The following is a 15887-nucleotide window of genomic DNA, read 5'->3' on the forward strand; positions in this document are numbered from 1 at the left end:
GTGGAAAGTATGGAAAGGGTTGCTTGACTGGAGCCGGGACCTTGAGTAGAAAACTCAGAGGCTGAGAGACTCCCTCCCCTCTCCCTGCCATGCCTGGCTCCTCCATGGCTCAGGGCTGGAGGGAAGAGAGCCCTGGCAGTACTCCCCACAGGGGGGGCCTGGGCACAGTGCGGTGGTGTGTGGCCCTGGGGGGCAAACAAGAGGAACCTCAAGCTGAGCCCCAGGAAGCACCTGCAGGCCTGGCACAGAGCGGCGCCAATTGTAGCGTGGAGAGCAGCGCCCCCTGCTGATGGGAGGGAGCAGGTTCGCAGCGTGGGTTGCAATCGGGATTCTGTCACCACTTGATGGGGTGGCCTCTGGGAACCTCAGTTCCTCTGTAGAAAGAAGGGGTTGACTAGCTCTTCCCCTCACTTTGCCCATCTAACCAGCCCTGGGGAACAAAGAGATTCCTGGGCTTGAATACCGATGGCTCCCATGGGGTTGGGCCACCGGAGGGCCTTCTAGCGGTGTTTCAGTTGAGCAGTGATGACAGGAATTTTCCTTGAGGACATTTTACCAGGAGAGCTTTAAGGTGACATGGTGAGATTCAGGATATCATCTAGGCTTGGAAGGAGGGTCTGTTCCCGGTGCTGGACGCTAGGGAGGGAGACAGCAGGGGAGCGTGAGGCCCTCAGAACTGACCTCCTTTCTGGGCCACTTGGGGTACGGCAGCATAGGAAGGATGCTGTCTGTCCCTCGCCCTCCTGCAGGGCCTGTGCTTTCTGGAGGCTGTGTGGATATCACTGGAAGACCTGCCTGCACTCCCAGGGCCTCCCTGTTGCCCAAAGCCAGCACCAGAACTGAAGTGCTTTCCCCACTGAGAAGTCAGTGCAGAGAGCAGAGACTGGGGTCAGATAGATCTGGGTTCTGGTTTCAGTCTGTCTTCCGGCTCCTTCCAGCCTTGTTGCTCGCCTGCCTGCCGTGGGATAAGCCTGCCTTGGACGTGATCCTGGGGCCCACGCTGGTGTCTGCCGAGCCCATCGCACATGGTAGGGACCAGGAGCTTCAGGCCCCCTTCTCCCTGGGGGAGCAGGCTTCTGCGTGGCCTCCAAGCCTCCTTATCACACACTCCTCCACCGCCCTCCCATCTCAGCCTCACGCACAAAGCACAAACCAGGTTCCAAATCTCGTTTCCAGTTTTTAATGTTTTTCTTGTAAAACCAAAAATATAAAACTGGCAGGGGGATGGAAAACAAGTTCTGTACATTTTATATACACGAGGTCTGTGATTTCAAAACCGTGTTGGTGGTGGTGGCAGTGGAGGGAATGGATGACTCAGTCAAGGGCACGTCATGGTCATGGATCCCGTCGGGCACCTCTGAGTGCCCGGACTGGGCTGGGACCATCACTCCCCGGCCAGTGCTGGGCGGCTGCTGAAGACGTAGCACCCCATGTGCGTGGAGGGTGGGGACAGATGGTGGGTGGGCAAGGTAGTGTCTGCAGTGGTGGGCAGGCAGGTGTGGATGGAGCCTTCTTCAGGTGTCCGTGTAGATCGAGGGGATGTGACTCAGGCAGTGGTCGAAGGCCCCATTGGGGAAGAAGCTACAGTCTTCGGGGCCACTAGACACGACATCTTCAGAAGGTTGTGGCGGCAGCGCCGGGGGGCACGGGGCCTCGGCCAAGGCCTCGTAGCCTGTGGGGGGAGAGCGTGAGGACCAGACGCCTCAGGGCTGTGCTATAGGGTCTTTCTCTGGTTCCCAGCACCCACACTACCTGCCTAGGATCCCTTGTCCTCAGCAGGGCCTACTCTTTCAGGCAGGTGGGTGGGGAAGGAGCCTGGGAGAAGCCACCTAGGTCTTGCCTTCCAAAGGGCCCAGGGTGGCTGGGGAGATAGGCACGCTGGCTTGGCGTGATCCTTATTACCTGGTGCTGCCTATGGGGCAGAATCAGGAATGGGACATCATGGGTCTTCTCAAGGGGCTGGCCCTTCGTGGCCCCAACCCGCTCTCATACTTTCAGGTTCCCTTGCCCTGCCTGCCAGACCCAGAAACCCAGAGAAGGGTTTCTCACTGGGCATGTGCCAAGTGCTCCTCTTGTCTTACCTCACTGAGCTGCACAATAATCCTGCAAAGTGTGTTCTGAGCAACCCCATTTTACAGCTGAGGAAATGGGCTCAAAGAGGAAGGCCAGTTCTGCGGGATCCTGGGGCATCTGCAAAGTGGGGGTGGCCCTACCTCATGGGGATGTCCCAAGGCTGACAGGGAAATGTGCGTGAAGCGCCCAGCACTGGGTTGGGCCTTGGGAGGTACTGAGGGAAGGGAGGTGTGCAGGTGGGGCTTACCTGTGGCAGGTAAATTTGCACTGAGGCTGTGGTAGCCATTGGGCCTCAGGGGGTTGAAACTGTGGGTGTCCCCCGTCAGTCCATCCCCACTGCCTGTTGGCTCAGCTGTCCGGTAGCAGTCACCATAGGGGAAGCAATTCTGGATGGAGTGGAAACTGCCCTGGTACCCTGCAGAGGGAGGTGGCAGGGGCTGTATTAACAGAGGGAGAAATGCCAGGGCAAGGAGAGGACTCTGCCTGCTGTACTGCTTGGCCTCTTATATTGTCCTGCCCAGGCATCACGGTGTGAAAGAGAGAAGAGAGCCCCGAGAGAAGCAGCCAGAAGTTGGGGCCTTCCCGGGCTCTGGTCAGCAGGGGAGGGGGAGGGGCTTGGGGGTGAGCTCATGGGCTGTGCTTGTCTCCAAGCATTTGCGGCTGATGCGAGTACCTGAGGGAAGGGGCTGCCAGTCCTCTCTCCCCTCCACTCGGAGCTAGCCAGTCACTCAGTCCCTCCAAGGAGCAGGCCTTTCCCAGCCCCCTCCCACCACTGCCCATGCTGTTCCCTCTTCAGGGAGAGCCCTTGATCGTATGGACCCTTCATCACCCCTTAAAACAAATTTCCTCCAGGAAGCTTCCCCAGACTAGGAGTGCCGGGTCCCCTGTCTCCAGGCTTCTCCAGGTGTGGCCTTCTGGGCCCGCCCTTACTCTCTGACCACCGCCTGCCTGCCCCAGCTCAGTGTCGTTTGTCCAGCGCACCCCGCATCAGCAGGCGGGTGGAGAGCACCCCTCAAGGAGCTTACCTTGTGGGCTGGGCAGAGGTGGGGGCGGAGGGCTCTGGAAGGGCGGGTAGGGTGACTTGCTGGGGAGCGTGGGGAAAGACTGGCTCGCCGGAGAATGGCCCTGGGAGGATGGCAGGAGCGGCGGTGGCCCGAGCCCCTTCAGGGGGCTGACCATGGGCGGGAGGAGGCCGGGTCCCAACCTGGAGAGAACAGACAGAAGGGCTCGGGGGGTGAGGTGGGCGCCTGCGGCCTAGGTGCCGCTGCTTGCTCCCCTCCAGCGACGGCGAGCTCACAGCTGACCTGCTCTAAAGGACAACAGAAGTTGTATTTCAGATTATGTTCAAACTGGAAGTCAACTTTCAAATTCAGCAAGCTCTGGAGTGCAAGGGAATCAGTAAGGAAATGTTTCCCTCTGGTATTTAGGACGGACGATCAGCAAGGAACTTGGTGTCCTGGAGCCTGGTTTCCTTGCAGAGGTGCTGTGTTCTCCACCGACACCGGAAACTCTCCCAGCAATTCCCCGTCACCGAGTGCTAACGCCAGACGCCCCGCTGGAGCCCCGAGGGGTATCCGCATAGCCAGTCTCTGGGCAGAGGCAGGTGTGGAGAGCCGCTGCTCCGGGCGGTGTGCGGTGCCCGCCCAGCCTGGCAGCCACCCCCAGCTCTTCCCCAACTTCCTGGCGTTCCTTTCCCTGGGGGGCTCCTTCAGGGGAACCAGGTCTCCACCCTCTGGGTCCCCCACTGTTCAGCACTGGGCCGGGCACACAGCAAAAGGCTAATAAACACTAACAAATGCTTTCAGAATCGCCCGCTACACAGCCCAGAGAACAGCCCTGCAGAATGAAGGAGCACCAGATCTGAAGGGGGGAAAACATGCATTTTTCAAAGTTTGTTTTTCCTGTCTCAAATCTGCCATAAATTCACATTTGCCACCTTCACAGCCAGTGAAATTAAACAGAACACGACTCTCCGTAGCAGACATGCCGGCTGAGGTTACGCCGCTCTACCTGAACTCTTTAAAAGGAAAAAAAGATCATCTGGAGCGCCTCCTCTGAGTCATGCAAATGATTCCTAAATCAAATATTTTTGCTTCAATTGGAACCTATAAAAATTAATATAAAACCTCACTGGCCTGGCACACTGAGGGCTTCATACCTCGCACAAGGCTGGGGGAAAAAAAACCCCACCCTATTCGGTGTCTTCTCTGAGCCAGGGTAAATAAATTTGGTCATGAAGTCAGGCCCTCTTAGCATATTTTTGAGTGAATCAGATAATTCTGTCAAGCTATTTAAACGTCCCAGCAAACCACTGGGGAGCCATGAGTGGCCTTCCCTGTTGACTTTGGCCAGGAGGGGAGGCTGAAGGCCTTCTCCCCGCCACCCCCCTTCTCAGAGGCTGAAAAAAGGAACCCATTCAAGCCGGGCCTGGGTCTGGTGTCAGGCTCGAGGGCCTTTCTCTCCTGCAGCCCGGAGGAGCCAGGGTGCCCCGCTGGTTGGGATGACAGCCCCAGTTCTCACAGGCAAGGGGGTGCTGGCCAGATGGGGGTCCCGTCTTGCTCTTGTCATCACTCTGCCGCTCGCCGTAGGAGTTCTTGATGGACACTTACGCAGGCGGCAGGCAGGTGATGAATGAGGCACACCGAGTGCACAGCCCTGAGCGGGGAAAGGCCTCTCTGTTTGTTTTTCTTTGGCAGGAAATGTTTTTAGGCTGGTTGGGTGAGCAGGTGGCCTGAGCCAGTGGGTGAATGGGGGGCAGGGGACTAGTGTTCGGGGGCCCCTGTACCAGGTGACAAGCACAGTGTCAGGCATGTGTGGCTGATCCTCACCACCTTCTAGAGGATGGTATTTTAATGCCCATTTTACAGAGGAGGAAAATGAGGCTCAGGATGGGTCCTCCATTTGCACCCCATCAGGATGCCTCTCCCTGGCTCTCTACTGACTCACAGCCATCTTCTTCTTCCCCTGCTCCTGCCCACCCAGGGGCTCATCCCTGATGGTCCCCGCCCTCTGGCTTTCCTTGAGTCCTGTTTATTGAACATCACTAATGTCTGCCAGTGTTCCTCCTCCACCCCACTGGCCTTAGTTCAGACTGCCATCCTGAACCCCTTATTCGCTGCTACCCCTGGAAAACCAGCCCCACACTGTAGGCTGGGTGTGTTCTCATCCTTAAACTCAACATTATCATCGCTCGGGATCCTTGGGCCAGAGTCCTGTCATGGGGCTTGTGACCTGGCCCCAGTGACCTTCTTCTGAGTTTGTCACCCTCCACAATGGTTCATGATTCCCAGAACTCACCAAGCTCTCACTACACCTGCTTTCACCCTTGCTGTTCCTTCTTCCCAACTTCTCCACTCAACCAATTCCTATTTAACCTTGGAGGTGGGCATAGCATCACCTCCAGGAAGCCTGACAGCCCCAACCACTCCCCTGGGTTCTCCACAGCCCCCTCTGCCTTCCTTTCTCAAAGGACTGTCCCGTATGGTCACTCCCTGCGGGCTGTCCAACTCTCCGTCCTCAACGTGTTCCTGGGATCAACGATGGCCCCAGCACTGGACCCAGTGTCCACACCAGGGACTCAGTAACTGGACACCGAATGAATAGATGAATGAATGGTGGGAGGAAATCAGTTAGGAGCTCTGGGTCACAAATCTGGTGATGAAGCCAGGATGGCTCCAGGCACAGGCAAGCCAAGGTCGAGGCTGCAGCCATGGTGAGGAAGGGCAGGGCAGGAAGGCTCTGGTATCAGGCCTTGGGGGACAAGTCTGATTAAGCTGCTGCTGGTGATAAGTGAAAGTGGCAGGGAGGGCAGGCAGTGGGGCTAAGAGGCCTCCCTCTGCCCATTTGCAAGGAAACAGATTTCAGCAGCATTAGGGGCCAGCAATTAGCACATTCACCATTCCCAGCCAATTAAGTGGCCACAATGAGAACCACATTGAACACAGGAAGAGGCCAGGGTTCCCTGCAGTGATGCTGCATAAGGGCTCCTGAGACAGCCCTGGCAGTCTAGGCAATGGTCACATCTGCGGTGGCCACAAGTGGGGGCCAGATCCAGGCCGGCATCTCTGGAGTGGGCAACGGGCAGTCTGTTCACCAAATTCAAGATGTGAGTTGAGGCAGAGCCCCAGAGTGTCCCGAGGAGGCCTGGGTGCAGCAGTCAGAAAGCAGGGGTCAAGGTGGTATAGCATCTCCCAGGGCCGTCCTTCGAGGAGCAGAGGGTGCAAAAAATGTAGTGTCAAGGAGCCAGGTCCAACACCACCCGCCTGGTAGGGTTACTCTGAGGAATCAATGAAATTGTGCACAGGACTGTTTGGTGCAGACTGTTTGGTCAACTCGGTGTTTTCATTACCAGCAACGATTAAGCGCGCACAACGCCTGCCTCCCTGCAGGTGCCCTCTGCTGTCCCCAGAGGACCACTGGCTTGCTGTACCTACCCCTCCCTGGTGCTGTCTGTTGTAGGCAGAGGTGACAGATGGTGGTGGGAACTGGTGGTGGCATCCAGTGGGTGGTGCCTGGATGGCACGTCATGCGTGGGGGGCACGATGCCTGAGGCAAGCCCATTGTGGGGTGTGATGGAGCCAGGATACACACCTGCAGGGAAGCAAACAAGCATCACTGGGCCTCAGCCACTCCCTAGGCATGGCTGGGGGTGGCTCAGGAGCTGTGGGCCTGCTTATAGAGAGAAAGGCAAGAAGGGAAACCAAGGTCCTATTAGCAGAAGGTCAGAGGCCTAAATGAGGGCATGATGTGCCCACTCTGCTCTGCTGACGCCCTGTCTGAAGGGCTGTGTGCAGGGCTGAGGTCTAACCAGGCAGCAGAGCTGGAGTGACAAGGGACTGTCAGAAGTATGGGCTTAACGGTGGTGATGGTGGGGCATGTGAGTGGGTAGACTCAGTAGCAGATCAGGATCCAGAATGGAGAGAAGCTTGAAGTAGGCTATAGCTTAGGACTCAGCCATACTTCTTAACAGGCAAGAGTTATTGTTGGGTACCGGTGGCCTTTGGAGAAAATAAACCCCCAGAGATGTGCAAGCAGACGCTGATATCCACTGTGAGGGTCCCAAAGAGAGGATGGCTATGCTAGCTGCATATGGGCTGGCCTGGGACATCTTTAAGAGGGCTGCCATGGATGGTTGTACAGTCTGTACACTGCACAAGGGCCCTGAATGAGGGGAGATGCAGCTGTGCTCTAATCCCACGTTCTAGACCTAGACGATGCCAGCAGGGTCGTATCGCCCTTTACTCCTTAGGGTCTTATTACCCTTGTTGAGAAGACAGGTGGGCTAATGAATCAACTGGTGGCACTAGGTCACAGTCAGCTGTTGCTCCAGGGCCAAACTGAGGTCAGTGTTTCCCAAATGCCTTCACCAAGGAACCCCACTTAGAGGGGAGAGTTAACTCCCTACTGTGAGACTGGAGCAAGGGGTGGGGTGGGGCCCAAAGCAAGGGCTGCATGATTAACATTCCCTTTTGTATCTGAAAAAAAAAAAAATGGAGTCAATTATGCATCCCCCTTCAATCTACCTATGTTTATTTCCATTTTAATAGAAATTGGCATGATTGCCCCTGAAGCCACTCCATTAAGTCGATGATTTGGGAGGACACTGAGACCAGGGGCCCATCCCCAGGGCCACACTGAGAAAGTATCCACCCGATCGATCGGAGTCCACTAGCTGGTACACTTTGAATATGACTCTGGTCTTCCTAGATCCAGATCCAATGCCCTTTGTTATCTCATGACCCACCTGAAAACACAAGATACTCCATCATGGTTGAAGTAAAGGGGGACATTTTATCGTCTCAGGTGGTTGGGGTTCTAAGGCTAACCCATTCCAGATTGGCCCCTCTGGCCCAAATCTACAATTCAAGGAGCTACTACAAGGAATTGAGCAGGGCTGTGACAGAGAGGGAGTGTAGGGTCCATGTCTTAGGCAGCATGGCAGAGAGCAAAACAGGTAAAACTGTAGAGGTCAACAACAGGGAGCAGTGGGGACTGTGGTAAAGTGGAGAGAACGTGCCCATGAAAGGCCTTTGAAACTGTTAAAAAACTAAACATGGCTTATGAGATCAAAGATTTTATAACTCTGGCCTGGAGCTAGAGCCTCAGATATTAGGCAAAATCCTACTTTTATAATAAATGTATATTATTAACAATAGTTACTGTTTTCTAACTCTGTTTATGGCTGTAAAGCACTATGGTCTACTAGCAGGTGATATGCTTGACAGGGGGTTGTCAAGAAGGGTGGGCAGGGGAAAGGTTAAATAGATTTAAAAATGAGCATATCAGTCAAGTAGAACTGGGCCAGAAATCATGAAAATAATTTAAAAATACCCAGTGTATCATGCTTTTAAATAATTATGCTTTTAAAATAATTCAGGGATCCTTGAAGAAATAACAATGGAATCTAGAAAATATTTTGAACTGTTCTATGTGCTGGATATTTCCAGCCCTGCGTCCCTCCGCCCCTGCCCCCAGCATTTGCAGTGTTCCCCATGTTCTTCCGACAGACTGTTGCCTACTCAGATGGGACACCTCTCAGTGTTACTGGGTCACAGATATCTCTGTGCTGCGTCATTCTTCAACACCGCTTCATCTACTTCTCTGAATTTCACTTTGTCGAATTTTGACTTCTAGAAGGTGTTCCTCAAAAAGTTACTATTAAGAATATACTAGAGGTCAAACTCTCTCCACATTGTCTAGTTTTACCATCTCGACAACTGTCAGTAGAGGAGATGATCCCATTTTAACATGAAGACACTTGAGTCTTAAAGAACATCAGTGATTTGTCCCAAATTATACAGTGGAAGCCATAAAGCAGGTCTGCCTCCCAAGTGATGCCAAGAGACAGTCCACTTGAAGTCAAGCCCAGGAAAAGGCACAGGGTTCTGACTCCGGCTCTGGCCCAGGCTTCCCTGTGGGCTGGCTATGACACCCAGGTCTCTGAACCAGATCCCCAGGGCCCTCTGCCTCTGGGCTGCATTCCTTACTCTTCCCTGTCTTGGGAACCCCTGCTCCCATGGGCAGTGTGCCCATCCATCTGATGTCACCTTCAACATGGTAAGGAAGTCACCAGAGGGGATTTCTGTGAATGGAGCCTGGCTCAGTGCTGTTCCTGGCTTGTTCTGCTCACCACTCTCTCTAGAACCACCTTACCTGCCATCTTGAACCAATTTGGGAACGTGACAGCTATGAAGGCCTGGAATCCTGATAAATCCTGCTGCCTCTCCCTCAGCTATGCTGACCTCATGCTTCTCACGTCCTTACTGCCCATCACGTCACCATGGGTCTGCATGTTACCCCACAGGAGGCCTGCCAGGTACATTCCCAAGGGTTTCCTAGGAAGAGAGCTGGACCTTACTGATGAGAGACAAGCTCGAGGGAGCTAGCTGTAGTCAGACAATGAAAGTTCGCCCTCACCAGCCCCTTTCTCGCCCTCAGCCCTCTGTTCTGGACTTATCTGTCCTAAAGCTCCCTGACTCCATCCGCTGCTTCCCCTGCTCTGGTCCTGTGCAGTCTCCCGAGGATGCACCTACACGGGAGACCTAGTGTGTCGTCTAGGCATGCTGGACACTTGACAGAGAATGAGGACGAAGGAAGCACCATATTGGGAAAACCAGCAGAAGTGGGGGCCACCAGGCAGGCCTCTCCCCAAAACATACCATTTCAGGCTATAAATCAGGGTCATCAATCATCAGCTGTGAGCTTAACCTCTGGCCCTAACATCTGTTCCTCACTGTGCCTCCGGCATCCGCTGGTGGTGCAGCCTGCAGGGGAAGCTGGTGGCCAGAGCTGGAGCCAGAGCTGGGGGAAGGAAGGGGAGCTTGGGCCGGATCCAGGACCCCTGGATTTGCCTGGCTGGTCATTCGCTCCTAGAGGTGCTAAGAGCAGCTGTAGGACAGGGACCAGCACAGGGCCTGGCACACAGTAGATGCTCAGTGTGGCATAGGCCTAGCATTAGTAGTGGGAATGCAGCATGCCGGCAGTCAGATGACCTGGGTTCAAGTCCTGCCTCTGCCATTTACTGACTGTGGAACCTCAGGCAAATAGTTACTTAACCTCCCAAGGCCTCAGTTTCCTCATCTGGAAAAGAAAGAGTCTAAATCATGTGCTTTATGAGGCTGATGTTACAGGTTATGATACGCAACATACATATACAGTCTCTGGATCGGTTCCTGGCACATAATATGTATCGGCTGCTGCATTATTAGGAGATGGATGAGTGGATAGTTACTCTTCTCATTCACCAAAGCAACAGGAATAATGATAAAATTATTGGTCACAGAGTTTGTGTAAGGATCACGTCCACCTGCACACTGGTTTTCAGTGCAGGTCTTGGGGAGAAACAGGCTGAAGGCAGGGAGGTCACCACTCACTCAGTGTCACAGACCAGGCCTAGGCAGGTGACATTACCTGATGCTCCCCAGTTTGTGATGTTGCCTCAATGGATTCTCTTTCTCAGCTGTAGGAGGGGCTCCTCACCCCACCCTCAGGGTGGATTGAATAAGATGATGACTATGACATGGCCTGCCCAAGCTGGTGCTCTGGACGGTGACTGCCGGCCCTGGTCCCTCTCTTGGGGACAAGCACTGTGCTGGTATCTGGGGTAACAGTCTGCTAACCTGGCTCAGCTACTGTTGAGTTCACCAGATGACCTTAGGTAAGTCTTGCCCAGGTCCGAGCTCTCCCAGGAGAAAAATGAAAGGGCCGTGGGACCTGGGTCCCTGGGCTACAAGGGCTAAGCAGTAACAGGCCTTATCCTGCTAGAAGTCTCAGAACCCTTCCCAACACAGAGCTCCACATGGTCATCACCACCATAGGAGATGGCACATTGGGTGCAACCTTCATCCCTGGCCTGGGCAACTCTGTAGTCCCTTCTGGCCCCGTGAGAAGCAGCCCTCCTCCATGGACCCATCCTAGTGGGGTACCCTTGCCCTCGCAGACCTGAGCCCTGCGCAGGTGGGCCCCGGGAAAGGATCAACCCCTTGGCTGTCTTGAGGCTGTTTGGTAAGTGCTCTGACACATTCTTACATCTGCTGCTACTTCAACAAGGAGGAGAAAGGATAGAAAATAAAAATGTTAAATATGGTTGGAGTAATTCAAGAAATCCCAGAGAGCGGGAAGAGCTTTCTGCTCTGATACTGTGGGAGGTTTCTTTGGGGAGAGTGGAGGGTGGGTATTGCCAGCTGGATCCGAAGGTCACACTGCCCTTATCTGGCCGAGCATTCCTGCTGGTGCCTGGACATGCCCCGGGCCTGAAACTGCTGGGAGGAGCAGACAGCTGCCTCGGCTGGACCTGGGGCTCTGAGCACCCAGCTGGTGGGCCTGTAAGGTCCTAGCGGTTGTGTGTTTGTGTGTGGGTGGGTGGGGGGTTGTCTCATCTCTGGAATTTAGTGATGAACTGGAAGTGATTACAGCCAAGTTGTCCATTCCTTCAGAGGCATCTTTCTTCTCTGAGGCAAGGATTTGTGGTAGGAATACATGGGGCTTCAGGTGGAGGTGACACCCGAATCCTAAGGCAGGTTCTGAAGGAAGCACGGGCGCTGCCTTGGTGAAGCTGGGGAGGAAGACTGCAAGGTGTCACAGTGGCTCAGAGACAAGAGAGAGCGTGGGGTGTTCTGAGGCTGTGTCCAATGTGCTAAGTTGGGGCAGGAGGCCACGAGGGTGTCCAGCCCCCGGGGGCCTCAGAGGTCAGGCTGAGAGGAGCCTGGGTTTCATCCATGGGCAGTGGGGAGCCACAGACTCCCACTGGACTGAAGGTGGGGAGCCAGGGCAGAGAGGCAATTAACTCCAGAGGAGTGGGTGCCCTTCATAAGTCATACCCATGTGGCCCCTGGTGGCTCACAAGGCACTGTTGTCTTCCTGAAGGGCTGGGTGGCACCAGTGAAAGGGCCCTGCCTCCCCTCATCCATACCTGGGAGTAGCTCCTGGCCCAGGGCGCGGCCACCCTTCCCGTCGCCAGCAGCCAGCTGTGTGGACGCATGGAGCTGCTGCAGGGCCAGACACTCGGTCAGGATGTCGGCCTCAGTATCAGGGCCCGTGTGCAGCTGGGGAGTAAGCAGAGGGAGAGGGGGTTCAGTGTTCGACCACCAGCAACCCTCACATAGGATGGGAAGGACAGTGGTCTTGGGGCGGAGACCCTTGACCTCCCTGAGCCAGAGTGTCCTCAGCTATAAAATGAAGCTGAATGTGTACATTGTGGTGGTGGTAGTTCAGATCTGAGAAGCAAAGGCCAAGAAGAGATTGAACATGTCAGATTTTTAATAGGGAGCATGTCTGTGCGAGAGAAATAAGGAGACAGCCGGGTAGGCTGGAGAGGCTGGGAGAGCCATCCGAGTCACAAAGCTGACCAGGAGGAAGGCCAGTGGGAGTGTCCTAGACTGGGAGTTTAGGGAGCTGGGAGTCCTGAGAAAGCCAAAGTCTCCTGCAGGTTGTGTGTGTGTGGGGGGTCCTGCCTGTCCTCTAGGAAGGGGGTCTCCTGTGGCATCCCTGCTGGGCCTGGCATACTCAGTCATGGACAGAGAGCTGCCAAGGGAGGTGGGGAAGACAGGGGATCAAAGAACAGCTGCCTCCCTCCCAGGTAGCTGGAGGGCTGCAAGGCATATGTCATCTCCCCCTTTCTGTGGAATGCCACAGAGGTGAGCCGGCGTGGTGGGAATAAATACTGCAGGGACTCAGGACCAGAGGCTCTAAGAGTGTGGCTGGATGGGCCCGCAGGGTCTTCCCGCTTCGGTTCCTCCTCCCTTCCCCCAAGGCTTTTTTTCTTCCTGGTACAAGGTACAGTGGGTATAGGGAAAGAAAGCCTGGGGTCAAATCCCACTTCACCTTTTCTTATTCCCTGTGTGATGCTGGAAAAATAACCTCTCTGGTCTCCCATTCCCACCTGTAAGAAGCAACAATAACCACCCACACGCCCCTCTGCTCTGGAGCAGCGAGATGAAAGGGATGCATGTGCTTGGTGAATGCGCTGTGTGAAGGGCTGGCTGGCTCCATCTGGCTGAGTGCCACGCGGTCACATGGCATGTGATCAATAAATGGACTTGAGGTCACTGGCTACGAGCAAGCCTGCGCTGGGACAAGCACAGTGACCCAACCAAATCTTTGGATAACACTCAAAGGCAGACAAGCTGAACACCGCAGAAGTCTCCACCTCTCCAGAGGGCGCCAGGGAAGCGCAGGGTGGGACAGCAGGACAGCAGGCAATGGGGGGAGCATGCACCCGGATAAGAAGGGCCCCTTCTCTCAAGGAAAACCCTAACCTTGATTATCAGAGCCCTGAAGATTGACAGGTCTATTCATCTTCCCCAGGACAAAACAGACCCAGAGAATGGTCTTCCCCGTGTCACACAGCTGCTGAGTGGCAGCCCCGCGGGTTCTTCCAGCACCCCAGGCCAATGGGTCAGCACCCAGGCTTGGGGGAGGCCTGCCCAGGCTCCCGATGGGCTCTCAGCAACCTGACCCAGCAGCTGTTTTCCATGTAAATTAAGTTTCTGGCAAAAGAAGGCCAAGGCATGTTCTCGCAGACCACAATGTCGATCGGATTAGGAGCAGCAGGAGAGGAGAATTAAGGAAGAAAAGCATTTCTAATTCTCTCTGAAACACAGCAGGGCTGCCAAGGAGTTGTCATAATACAAGGGTCACTTTACCCAGAAAGATACATCATCTCCGATGGCTCTTAATGAATGCTTATTGTTGGGAAGTTTGCAGATCTGCCGCCCCGGGTCCCTGGGGCTCAGCGCGAGCCAAGCACGGGGCCTGGGAAAACCAGGGCAGGATTCTGGTCCTCGGGCACCAGTCGGCTCAGGACAGCAGCCTCCAGCCTCGGAGCCTGGGCCCTTCCCTGTCCCAGCTCAGGCCCCTCACCCAGAGAGCGGAGGAGAGAGACTGCTCAGAGGAGAGAGGGTCTGAGAAGGGACCCTCCCCAGTTCTGTCACTTCGGAGCTGCGTGACTCTGGGCAGTCTGTGAACTCTCTGAGCCTCAGTTTCCACATCTCTAATGAGAATGAAAGTAGTGCCACTTCCTGGGGTGATAGTGAGGACTAAATGAGAGTCTGTGAAGCACCAGGCCTCCCCTTTAGGGGTGATTGCGGGGAGTTCGTGGAGCATCTTTGCCTTGTCCCTTCTCTGCTCTGTTCCTTCTAGTGACTCCCCGAGACTCCGATAAAGTCTGAAGTCTGGAGCCTGGTGTCCCCTCCCATGGTCTCTCCCACCAAGGCCTGCTTGCGCCTGCACCCCAATTTCTGTAAACCCCATCCTATGGGATGAAAGCAGTCAGCTTTTTCCAGGCTCTAAGCTTTTCTCTGCTGTATTCACTGCTGAATCTACAGTGGGTATGTCATATATCCTGCTGAATGAATGAATGGGCTCTTCCCCCTCTGCTATGCCTGCATCCCCAGATTGAACCCTGGTGATTCTCTTCAGCCCCGTGCCCTTCCTGCCACACAAGCAGTATCTCCGTGGCCCCAGCGGTTCTCTGGAGATGTGCTTTAAACATACTGTTCTGCAAATCCCTTCTTTCTTAGATCCGTCCTGGTGCAGTGACATCTGTCCTGCCCCCGACTGACATGGGGACCCCTGCCGCACCTCCTGCCCAGCTCAGTAGCTGCCTAGCCTCGCCCTTTCTTTCCCTTCCCACTCTGCCCCACGTCTGCCCCTGGTTCGCCCCCACCACCACCAAGGCAGTGGTCCCCCTGCCTTGGACTTCTCTCCAACCATTCCAATCCCACTCCCCACTGGGTCCCCAGAGCCATCTTTCAGGGTGACATGTCCCTTATCTGCTTAAGACCTCTCAGTGGCACCCACTGTTCTGGGACAAAGCTCCAACTCCTCAGCAGGGCTTCTAACTGTAGCACCCCTGTCCCCCAACACACACACACACACACACACACACACACACACACTCCTGCCTCCCTGCTCAGCCTCAGACATCTGGTCCTCACACAGTTACTCTGGAGTCCACTGTTCTACTGTCCTCACCTGCCCAGTGCCTATTCCTTTCTGAGATTTAGTGAAAGCATCCCCCGACTTTCATTCTGAGTGTTTATGTTGGGCCAAGTACCGTTGTAAACCTTGAACACATACTTGCCCGTTTAATCCTCACAACAGCCTTTGAAAGCAAGCCCTCCGTGGCCCCCAGCTGACAGTTGAGAACCATGAAGCACAAACACTCTAAGAAACTCACCCAAGGCCTAAGGGTTAGCAGTGGAGGGGCTCGGCGCAGGCTGGGATGGCTCCTGAGCACCCCCCAACCACTGTGCCTGGCGCCCAGGGCCGTTCCTTTCACAGACCCTTCTACTCCCACCCTACCAGGCAAAGGGCCCTCCGGCGCCCTGGACTGTGGCTGCGTACCTCCATTGTTACACTGCGTGTCTCTGCACGCTCGTGCCCCGCCAGGTCCCCACTGAGGGCAGGCGCGAGGTTTTCCATTTTCGCATCCTTGATGCCAAGCACAGGTCAGGGGCCATGTGGGAGGCAGAGGGTGATGAACGTGTGAGCGGTGAATGCACTCGGGAGTGGGGGAACCTGGCTTCATGCTGGGGGGGATCTGCAGAGGCGGGCCTGACACAGAGGGCTCTTACCTTCTTCCGCACCTGCTGCTCCTTGGCTGAATGAGCCTTCACGTGCTTGCGGAGGGAGCTGGGGTCCGTGTAGCGCTTGGAGCAGCCGGGGATCTGACAGGCGTAGGGCTTCTGTAACAGCAGAGGGGCAGGCAGGGTGAGTGTGGGGCCACCTGCCAGGCCCAAGGCCCTGCTGCTTTGCAATAGCGAGGATGACGGGAAGAAGGCAGGCTGCGGGCTCATGACTGTCCCTCCCTCCAT

The 15887-nt window shown here is 55.2% G+C and overlaps 1 protein-coding gene across 1 annotated transcript in view; it reads right to left on the bottom strand.

Moving 5' to 3' along the window:
• Window positions 1-1171: 1171 nt before the first annotated feature.
• GLIS1 (GLIS family zinc finger 1) overlaps window positions 1172-15887 on the bottom strand; it is a 79445-nt gene continuing 64729 nt past the window's right edge. Inside the window, exons 4-9 of the mRNA XM_037500449.2 lie at window positions 15648-15758; window positions 11984-12116; window positions 6507-6663; window positions 3099-3277; window positions 2321-2488; window positions 1172-1672 (exon numbers count right to left, since the gene is read on the bottom strand). Coding sequence (XP_037356346.2) covers window positions 1515-1672; window positions 2321-2488; window positions 3099-3277; window positions 6507-6663; window positions 11984-12116; window positions 15648-15758 — 906 coding nt within the window. The 3' untranslated portion in view covers window positions 1172-1514. The remainder of the gene's footprint in view (window positions 1673-2320; window positions 2489-3098; window positions 3278-6506; window positions 6664-11983; window positions 12117-15647; window positions 15759-15887) is intronic.

The sequence above is a fragment of the Talpa occidentalis genome, unplaced genomic scaffold (assembly GCF_014898055.3).
Source record: "Talpa occidentalis isolate TD23 unplaced genomic scaffold, MPIMG_talOcc4v2.1 talOcc4.9, whole genome shotgun sequence".
Lineage (NCBI taxonomy): Eukaryota > Metazoa > Chordata > Mammalia > Eulipotyphla > Talpidae > Talpa > Talpa occidentalis.